Here is an 11,124-nt window from a genome sequence, read left to right as displayed (position 1 = left end):
ATACACTATAATCACCAGTAGCACATGTGAAACAAATAGCAAAGCAAATGGCTAGAAACAATGAATCTGTGGCAATCAGATTAAGAGCACTATGTTACAACGATACCACACTCCCATCAGTCCCTCCCTCGTGACGTCACCACGCCAAACGCCCTATTGGGGCCCAATCACTTGAGTGGATCTTCAGGTCTCTTCCGGCTTAAGACAACTCTTTAAATAAAGCACTTTAAACTTTCAAAGAAACTGCGGGGCAGTAACTCATTGTACGTGTTTCTTGAATGCTATGCACAGAGGAATAACTGATAATACATCTTCCATCTCACTTGCAGGAGACACTGGGAACTGGTACTCGAGTGACGAGGACGATGGGGGAAGCAGTGTGACGTCCATATTAAAGACCCTGCGGCAGCAATCCTCCAACCACCCCACCCCACAACCTCCCGTCAGTGATGGAAGCAGTAGCGTCGGAGGGCAGCCAGACCCACGGTTACAGAAGAGTCAGGCTGCCCCTGCCAACCGCCCAACAGACCCCCGCATCTCTAGAGACCCCCGACTTTCCCGGAGTGCAGAACCCACCACCGCTGAGACTGGACCCACCAACCCCAGATTAGCACGCACCATCCCCCAGCCCAGGCAGGACTCCCCTGTAAGCAGAGCAGCCACAGAAGAGGAGGAAGGGGAGAGGGTGCTAAGGGACAAAGCAGTCAATATGCCCTTAGATGCATTGCAAGGGCAGGTGTTAAGGGACCCACGGTGTCAGCTACAGCAGTTCAGCCACATTAAGAAGGACATAAGTTTGAGCAAACCCAACTTTGCCAGGACGGTCCTGTGGAGCCCTGAAGACCTTATTCCGCTGCCCATCCCCAAGCAGGAGTTCATCCCCGTGCCAGCTGCGCTGCAGTCTTTGCCCAGCATGGACCCGCGTCTTAACCGTCCAGCCAATGCAGGGCCCCTTGATCCACGACAGCGAGGGTCCGCAGCCGAAACACCAGCTTCAGCCCCCAGCCCGAGCCTACCCGACTTCGAGCTACTGTCCAGGATTTTGAAGACTGTCAACGCTGCCTCCACAGCCCCACCGCCAGCCCCCATTGAAAAACCCAGCGACCCCCGAACACGCAAAGCCCCTGCCGACCCCAGGCTGCAGAAAGCAGCAGAACATGTGGTGCCGCAAGTCGCAGAACCTGCTCAGCCCATTCCCATCCCAGCTCCTGAGAGCGCTACCACCATTGCACCCTACGACCCGCGGCTGCTGACAGCAGGGGGTCTGAGCACAGCAAGCAACCAGAGTAACATGCTGAGCGGGATCAGCCTCTACGACCCGAGATCAGGGAGCAAAACGGCAGAGGCCCCCAGCGAAACAGCAGCCAAGGGGCCGGACAGCAACAAAAGCACCAGCAAGCAGAAGGAGCCACTATTTGTGCGCAAGTCTGCCCTGGATCAGCCAGAGGTGGAAAAGCAGAACTCAGAAACTGCCACGGACAGATACAACAGCTACAACAGACCCCGTCCCAAAACGCCAGCCACCCCGGCTGCTCCCACCCCTGAGAGCAGCCAGCCTGCAGTCCACAACCTGCCTGTGCCGTCTGTTTATGGCTTGGTCAAGCAGGCGGCAAAGTCAGGCCCTGGCAGCCCCTTTGCTGGGAACAGCCCGGCCCAAGAAAGTGAACAGGACGCTGGCTCCCTCAAAGATGTTTTTAAAGGCTTTGATCCCACAGCGTCCCCATTCTGCCAGTAGCGTTTAAACGGACGATTTAGCGCATATTGTATTTAAAAGAAGCATACAGTGTTGGTAAAAATTACTATATATTTTTTTTTATTAATATTCCAATAGTGCTCATGTTAATTTTTTTGTACATAAATCCACAACTCCCACGTCCGTCAGATGTAAAACCTCAAAGATCTGTTTTTAACAAATAATCAGTGTCCTGTGTAGTGACTGACGCATCTGTGCTGTACATTGTTTTAAAGCTCTTTACAAACGTGTATATATATATATATATTATATATAAAAAAAAAACAATAGAACAGAACAAAGACCTCAGTGAGCAACACATTTTGGAACTTGGCTTTCCAATCGCGCAACTTTTTTATTTTTTGTGTCATATGGGTGCACCTATTTCATTATAAACCTTATCCTCAGAAGCAGCTAATCACTAATTTATTGAAAAGAACATTTCTCCTTCCGGTCATTAGAATTCTCTCAATAAAACATCTCTGCTTTCTAAAAGCATTTTGCAGCAGCTGTTTTAAATAATCTGCAGGCACTGAATTATCACGGAGTAAAATGATTACAGATTCCGCTCTCTCGGTTACCTGGATATTGTTCGGTTTCAGATGAGGATCGTACAGGACTGAGATCCAAACGTGTACATTTTTATCTGGTTTCTGTGTACGTTGGTAGTGTTTGTGAGAGCAGAACCAAACGGCAAAGGAGAGTATTTATCATCTAGAACTTGCCACTCGAGTATTGTAAAGACTATATTCAGTAAGAGTAGGATTGTTTCCCAAATTGTTTTAAACTTTTTTTTTTTCATATACTATGGTATATTAAAAAAAAAAAACATAAACATAAACAAATGAACGTGTAAAGCAATTATCAAGAAAGAAAATGTACTCATCTGTTAAGTAAAAGTGTTACTTTTCCCACTGCAGGATGAAGAACTTGTTATTATATTAATGTTTCCATCAGCAATTTTGATGGATTATGCTGCCACAGGGGTTATGAATGTAAAAACAAGGGAAGCATGGATAACCAATAATCCTGCTCATCACCAAATAGCAGCCGTCTAGGACTGACCCAGTGGTGGCTAGTGAATGACAAATAGTCCCAAGGGCCACCAACAAGCCAGGTTTCAAGGATATCCATGTCAACGACTGAGCCACCTGTGCTGAAGCATTGATATCCTTAAAACATGACCTGTTGGTGGCCCTCGAGGACTGGAGTTGGCCTCCCTCCTGGAATAACACCTCTTTACCCGCCCCCTCACCCCCGAACATTAATTTTGCAATCTTTTTCTTTTAACTCTTTATTTTTCAACATAAAAAAACAAGTATTCAAAATTGCTTGTATTAGATCAAAATAAATTGCGCACAAGTAATGCATCCTACATTCACACATTTCAATTTCTATGTTGTAGCATAATTAATATGAACGGCGTAAAGAGATGTGTAAAATAGACATATTGAAGAGTATAAATGAAATAAATACGACAGATTTTTTTATTTTATTTTTATACAGAGCTGCTTTTCTGTCTCTGCCTTCTCACTCCTCCCTCTGTACGTCTCCAGTCCACAGCAGCTGATCACAAACATCAAGTCAGGCCGTCCCCTAATCCCATTTATCCATATCGCTGTCGCCTTTCTACTTCTGGTCAAGGTTTGCCAAATTGAAGTCAGCTGACCACATTAACTGATCCGCAGTGCGTTGCTGGCACCTGGGAGTCATAAGGTTGAAGTCCCACAAAATCTCTTCCTACACCTGTATTTCTTAAAAATAGGAGCATCTTCTAGAGGATCAACAGGAAAAGCTAAAAGGAAGTACAATTATTACCTGAAAAATAGTGTGGCCTAATTTAATGGAACTGCACCTTTCATTGCGGTCTTTCTATTTGAAGGGGCTATTTGCAGCCAGGATCTGTGAGATTTGTATTGTACAAAAGTATTGGTAACCTTAATGGCTGAAGTAGAATGGATTAAGTGCAATTCCCATGTAGAACCAAAGTGAACTAATGACAATAATATGTTTAAGACATTAGAGCAGGGGTGGCCATCAACAGGTCAGGTTTTAATGATATCCCTGCTTTAGTACGTGGCTCAATCGAAGATTAGAAAGATACTTTAAATGAGCAGTCCCTAGGACCCCCCCCCCCCCCCCCCATTCATACCTGTGAAGGTTGAAAGTAGCGCTGATATCTTTCCAGGGGGAAACAAAATGGAGGTTTGTATCTCTCCCATTCTGTAGTCCAATTGGAAGTCACAATATCGTCCGTTGTGGCTTTGTATTAGCCTGTGTGACTAAGGGTATTTAATGTGCGGAAGTACTGGCGCTACCTTTTCCAATATGTATCTCGGGAACCAGGAGATTCCTGGAACTGAACTGAACTGAACGTGGTTCTGCTCCAGTAACCCCCTGCGTCCAATCCATGCAACAAAAGGGTGGGACAAGGGCTGGACTGCACCTTTAACATAGGACCAAAGTTACCTAAACATTATATCACAACATGTATGCATGCGTGGGTCTGTGTGTAACTCTAGATTAGTGTGTCTGTGTTGAGACTGTATCAGTGTCTTTGTGTGTAATTATGCAAAATATCGGGGCATCCAGTAAATGACATGTAAATCGGTCCTATATACTTACCGGGTGTGATTTCAGAAAAGGGGAAATATAGCAAAATTCACCATATTAAAAAAAATAATCCTTTCGTAGTCTTCCGGAAAGACAAGCCCACCAATATGAAAATAATAGCAACATCTATTAATATTAAGACCTGCTCGTCTATTGTTTAAACCCCAAAACATAAGATTTGTGAACTCCAATAAAGTTAAGTTACAATATGAAGTTTATTAGTTATCCATTAAAATCCAACGGTTCGTTTTTTTTGAGTGAACTGCACCCAATATTGCGATTGATACCCTGACTGCGCTACCTGTGCTGAAGCAGGGATATCCTTAAAACCTGACATGTTGGGGGTCCTTGAGGACTGGGCTTGGCCACCCCTACTGGGGGTATGTTTGGCTCAACTCTAGTCCTCAAGCTCCCCCCAACAGGTCAGGTTTTCAGGATATCCCAGCTTCAACACAGGTGGCTCAATCGGGGGGGGGGGGTGCTTGAGGACTGGAGTTGAGCACCCCTGTTATAGAGTACCTTCCTCTTTATTGTCCATCTTCTCTTTTATAAATTGAGCAGTGTCCTCTTTAGATTAAAGGGCCAGTCCCACAAGAGATGTAATAAATGAAACCGTTTATCAATGTAAATGTGCTCTCACATTCAATTCCCCCTAAAGTAAAACGATCACATATTTGCTTCTTGTATTAAATGAAGTCTGTTTCTGTTTTGTCCATATCTTCTTAATTCAAATGTTATCTGGAAATCATTCTTTCCCTTTAATCTCTGTAACCAAATTATACTATTAGTCGTACACCACATCAGAGGGGAACTCTGGATTACCCATCTCTCTGCATACAGAACAGATTACACACATCTGAGATTAGGTAAAGATCGGATTAATCCTCCTAGTGTTTGGTTGCTATGGAGACATTGAAAGTGATTACTTAAAAAATATCAATCACCAACGTTTAACCCTTGAAATATGCCACAGCCATTAGTTCACTTTGGTCCCCAAGAGGGACTGCCCCTTTAATAGATGTTGCTTTTTATTTCTATTTAAGTGCTGGCCTTCTCATAACACAGGCCTGCCAACCCACACTTTCCTACCGGGGTGGACCGAGTGTGATGATGCAAGTCATGGCATGGCTCTGGTGGACAGGAAGTTGTGCCTTGCACACAACGCCTCCTCGCCAGGGAGGAAATCATTCAAAGTTGACCAGTCTAACCATATCTAAAAATCTACTCCTGCATGTTGGTACATTATATTTGCCGCATGTGCGTCTGTATCCGTGTCCGAGGGCACCATTAACCCGTTCGCTGTCCCAGTGACTGCGATGCATTGCGAGATAATACCGTTTCTTGGCAGAGAGAAAGATAGGCCCTGCACAAAGGAAAATTTAGTCATTAGTGACCTCTTAATCCCACCAAATGTCACTATTATTACCTCATTCCAACCGGGATGGGGAGGGGAACCTCTGCAACTAAACGCCGCTGGTTTTTATCAGTTCCCAAGATACGTACCAGTTCAGTCCAACAGGAAGCCACAGCCTCGCACCCCCAGTACCTTTTGTTTGTTCCTATTGGCTCGGGGCCTGGCAAGGTGTGGCGATCATTTGGATTTCCCTAAAGGGGAGGGGGAAAAAAACAGCAACAAAACCGTTAAGAACCTGGGAACCGAAAGGTGCTTCTGGAGCTAAAAGTTCCGCTCCAGAAGACTCTCTGGTTCTAATGCGGTCAACAAAAAGAAATAGGTGGAATTACTGCTTTAAGACGCAGCTTTCTCATAGAAGGCAAATCTGCCAAAGGACCTGCACTCATCCTTTACTTTCCAACCCTCAATGATAGCAGCACCTTCCCAAAAGGAACAGTTTGCCCCCCTTCCTCCGATCTCTTCCCCATCTCAGATGTTCAGTAAGGTAGTTAGGACGTTTGATATATTTTAAAATATATTTGATTTAAAAATGCTTTTAAACGTGTAATAAATAGTCTGTAGATTTATTTTACGTTAAGTTAAACGTTCGTTTTTTTTTTTAATATATATATTGCGATAAATTATCACGATGCATTTCTTAATATCGTTATCATGAGAAATGTCTTTGTCCTTGTTCCACCCTAGCCTCACGTAGGACCAAAGTGACCTAATGACAGTGACATGTTTCACTTGTAACAAAATATATATAAGCAGATGGGATTGCTGCTACACGCGCTGAAAACTCTTTACTGTCATCAATGCAACCTCCACTGGAGTTGAATATTGGAACCACATTTCTGACTGTGGACTACCTTTTGAAGGCGGAATAAATGACGAGACATTATTAATGTCATACCACAGCTGTTTTTTATTGTATTTGCACGAAGGCCCAACGCCTGCATTAGAGTGTTCACATGGCAACTCATAGAGTTTATTCTCACTTGTTCCACCCCAGCAGGCAGCACAGACTGTTTTTTCTTGCATGCTTTAACCCTTCGGATTCCCCGTGGCATTGTGGCTACGTCATGGACTTTCTGCTCGGTTTGTCGGGAAGATCGCTTTGAGCACTCCTGTGGATGCTCGGCACCTCTTAGCCGTGGCACCAGAGTGATTGCGGCGTCTCTGATCTCAAAGTCGCTGATTTCGCCGGAAAGGGAGGTCTTCTTTTCCGTTCACCTCCCTTAGTGATGTGCCACAGCCCCTTCCGGCATGTAAACGGTTAAGAGAGTTGAGCTCTGAGAATGCTCTTTGAAGTCCAGTGATGGCCCTAGATAACTGGGGCTTAGTGTCATGTTATTTTGTTTTTTGAGAGAAATGTAACCGTTTGAAATCAGCGAGCAGTCAGAAAGCTAACAGAGTATATATTCCGTTGTATAGTATGGTACAAAAATATTTGAAAATGAAAACTGCATGGGTTACTGCTTTTGTAAAGAGGCAATTCCTCCAAGGAGCAGAGCGTGTACTAATGGTAGTAACATGTTTATGGGGATTCACCCAATACTGACACCTAGAATTATTTTTAGGTTTGTTTGTATACAAGGTGAGTTAAACTTGGGAGAGGTTGGATTTCATTTGGCTGCTCCCTTTTGTGTGATGTCCCTGTGTTTACCAAGAGTTTGTACAATCAAAGCTCCCCTCTCTCCTCCCCTTATCGTTATTTCTTCTCTGATAAGAACAGGATGGGATATAGTTAAGGAAAACCTTTGATTGACAAACACTTTCCTATTCAGCGACAAAGAGGAAATGCAATTTGTAATTAATTTCTAAGAAAATTAACCAGATTTTTGCAATCAGTGAGATTATATTAGTGTAGGGCAGGGGTGGCCAACTCCAGTCCTCAAGGGCCACCAACAGGTCCGTTTTACGAATATCCCTGCTTCAGCACAGATGGCTTAGTCATTGATTTGAGCCACCTGTGCTGAAGCAGGGATATCCTTAAAACCTGACCTGTTTGTGGCCCATGAGCAGTGGAGTTGACTACCCCAGGTGTAGAGAAACCAATTAGAATGTTAAATTAGAAAAGGTTGTTTCCTGGGATGAAATCTTTACATGATGCATTTTGTTTAGAGTAGTGTAGGCGGATGCTCACAGAGGTATGCAAGGGAGACTGGTTATGGTGAAATTAAATAAGGCTTTTATTGCGCCTGTTTCCTTAACATCAGGAAACCATCCAAACAATGGGTAAACAAAGCTTCTATTCACTTGGGAGTATTTCTAGTGAAATACTATGCAGTCCACAACTCCCTTTAGATAAGCATGTCTCCCAGTCCCAAACATATATCATGAAATGAGCAGATATAAAAAGTCTTATCTGTTTCTTGTGGTTTGGAGGGAAAATCTTCTCTGTTCCTGGTTGCTACCTTTTCCTCAGGGTTTGTCAGCATTCAGGTTTAGAAGTTTCCCCTGTGTCTTGCAAGCAGCCTCTTCTGGTAGACTCAAGACGTCTGTCCCCATGTCAGTCTCACAAATTGTGAGATTCAGGCACAATCTCCCTTTCTGTTTCAAGGCCAGGCTTTTCTAAGCAACCTAATCAGGCAGGTGGTGTTTGTTAATTGACTACCAGCATCCTTCCACTCTCATTCTAGATATCTCTGTGACTTGAATGAGAGTGGATGGAGGAAGAGAATCCTCAGTCCCGCTGGGATCGGAGACCTTTCTCCAGTTCATTCGTGTCTCCTCCCGAAGGTGCTTGAGATCAGCACTCCTCAGTCGCTCGAGGAGGACTTTTTCTAAGTATAGTCTTTTTGCTACGTGTGCGGTCATGAGATTTCCCTCACGTCGGGTGCTCGTTTTATTGCCAGTAGACTGTATGGCAGCAGTTGCAGGGCGTTTAAAAACAGCCCTTTGAGTTTTCCGCTCTTGAAGCTGTCTCTCTGCCCTTTTCCCACTCAATGGGGTTGCTAGTTCAGCCTCTTTGAGGTTAAGTTGCAATTCCACACCCACTTCCAGAGAATGTCCCATCTTTTCAGCTTCATCAGCTAAGGATTCTTCTGGTTTTGATTCAGCACGTGTACCTTCTTTTGTTGCCTGTTGGGTGGCTGAAGGTTTTGCTAGTGCTTGTTTAGGTGGTTCAAATTTTGCAACCTTGTCTTTCAGATGAGCGGTATTCCCAGCTCTCACTTTACCCTTGTCTTCATGGGTTTTTGAGGCTGTGGGATACTGACGCTTAGTCAGGGTCAATACTTGTCCTTGTAGGACTGTAATCTCATCCGCGAGAGATCCCTGTTTTTTGAGTGCGTCTTGCAAGTCTCTTCTCAGGGAATTTATCTGCACGCTTTGCTTTCTCTGAGCTTGCTTCCACATTTTTATTGCATTGTGAAGCACTATGAATTTCTTTGCTCGGGCCACAGTTACTTGTTTTAGTTTCTGGACCTTCTTGTGCTCCCTTTTGTGCCGGGTCACCTGGGTTCTAAGCTTGGCCTCTAGCGATGCTTTGGTGACGCTCAGGGTAGCCTTCAGTTTCTCATGCTGCTTTGCGGGGACATACTGGGTCATCAGACGTTCCTGCAGCACTTGAATTTCTTTAACAGCCTGCAGATTTTCTTCCTGCAGAGTTCGCTGCTTCTCCTCGGCCTTCTCGAGGTGGGTACGCAGACCTTGCAGTTGGTTCTGCAGTCGGTGCTCTGCTTCAAACTTCTCACTTTCCAACAGTCTATTTATTTCCTTAAGCTCGTGCAGCTTTTCATTCTTTTCCTTGACTTCGTCTGTCAAATGAAAATTTTCTTCTTCCAGTTTTAAGTTTTCTTTTTTTAATCTTAAATTTTCTCCTTTTTCAGTCTCTGTACTATTCAGGGTCTCCTTGCAGTCCTCCTTCCATTTACGCACATCTGCTTTGAGAATGACAGTCTCCTGGCGTGAGACTTCCTTCTCTATGTTTTGGGTCTGAAGCTCCTTCTGAGAGACTTTGAGATCTGTATTAAGATTACCAATAGTTTCTTTAGCAATGTCCAGCTCGTCAGTGAGACTTTGTAGTTCCTTTCTGGAAACTTCCAGGTCTATGCGGCTACTGCTGGTCTCATGATGTGAGGCATCCAGTGCTCTGCGGAGTGTCTGAACCTCTTTATGAGATACGTCCACCTCTGTCTGGACGTTGTTGACCTCCTGTTGTGAGGCATTCAGCTCTACGCGAAGAGTGTGAACATCTTGCAGAAAGACTCATCTGCTTTAGTGCCTCCTCATACTTCCGCTTCAGCTTAGTCATCATCTTATCAGATTGGCTCTGCTTTTCATCCATGGCGGAAATAGTAGCATTTGCAGTATCTAGCTCAGTCTTGAGATCGTCCAATTCTGTCCTGGCCAAAGAGTAAATTGTGAGCACATATTCCTGTAGCTTCACGTTATTTTTCTGTAGCTCTGTGTAACCATCTTCCTTTTGTTTCAATTCTTCACAGAGCAGATCACAGTCATGCCTGGCATTTTTCAGGGCATCTTCAGGGCTGGTCAAGGGATCGTCACTCACTGGTTCCGGCTCCACTGGGATAGTTGGTTGAGGGTTCCTCACTGTTGGCACCGGACAGACACTTCTTTGGGGTACACGACTTCTGCCTTGGGCCCTCTGGCTATTCGGTTAACCGCGGGACGAATTCTCCATTTTCTCTAGGCTGCAGGGTAACTCGGTCCCCCTTTTTCTCCACAGGATCTGCGGACGTGTCTGTTCCTTCCACGGTAAGTGAAGAACCGCTTTTCTTTTTCCGCCTTTTTGTTTTGGATGACTCCGTCCCATCAGGAATACTGGGGTCTCCTTCGTTATTTGATACTTCAGCAGCTTCATTATATAAGCCCGGCTTTTCTTGCAGTTGCTTTAGCTGACAGAAATATTGGGTGATCTGCTGCTCCCGTTCTTTCTCTTGTCGACCATATTCGTCATCATAGAGGGCGGTCTTTTCTGTTCGTGCCGAGTTCAGGCACCCCCACCATTCTTGGGGTGTTTTGTGGGTGTGACTCGGTTCAGGTTCCCCGTAAGAGATGTCTTCCTCCTTATTGGACTGGAAGCACCACTCTTCCGTGGGGTAGGGTTCATTACAGGAACGCTGCATCTTGTCCTCCATTTTGGGGCTCTCAGGTGTAGTTTTCTTCCTGACCTCAGGAGGCTCTATTGCAGCTGTTGCCACTGTATTTGCTAGAAGCCCCAATTGTGGTAGTCCTACATGTGGGCATATTTTGCTTGTAGAGGTCGTAGCTCTCACAGGCATCTCTGTAGACTTTTTCTTTCTTGGATAAGTTTTACAATATCAGCAGTACTGTGCACGCATTTTCTCTTATCTGATATACAGGATGTGCAGTTGCTAGGTTAAAACGTCTATCTGCTTTACACCATTTACTTGCT

The 11,124-nt window shown here is 44.7% G+C and overlaps 1 protein-coding gene across 6 annotated transcripts in view; it reads left to right on the top strand.

Annotated features, from left to right (window-relative positions):
• Positions 1-3,856, top strand: part of ZC3H4 (zinc finger CCCH-type containing 4) — a 39,393-nt gene extending 35,537 nt beyond the window's left edge. For 5 of the 6 annotated variants that reach the window (XM_075607009.1, XM_075607014.1, XM_075607013.1 and 2 more), the window contains one exon: positions 330-3,227. In XM_075607009.1, coding sequence (XP_075463124.1) covers positions 330-1,735 — 1,406 coding nt within the window. In that variant the 3' untranslated portion in view covers positions 1,736-3,227. The other variant, XR_012802536.1, reaches the window with a different exon arrangement.
• Positions 3,857-11,124: the final 7,268 nt, after the last annotated feature.

Source organism: Ascaphus truei, chromosome 7, assembly GCF_040206685.1.
Source record: "Ascaphus truei isolate aAscTru1 chromosome 7, aAscTru1.hap1, whole genome shotgun sequence".
Classification (NCBI taxonomy): domain Eukaryota; kingdom Metazoa; phylum Chordata; class Amphibia; order Anura; family Ascaphidae; genus Ascaphus; species Ascaphus truei.
This window is presented reverse-complemented; position numbering and strand designations above follow the sequence as displayed.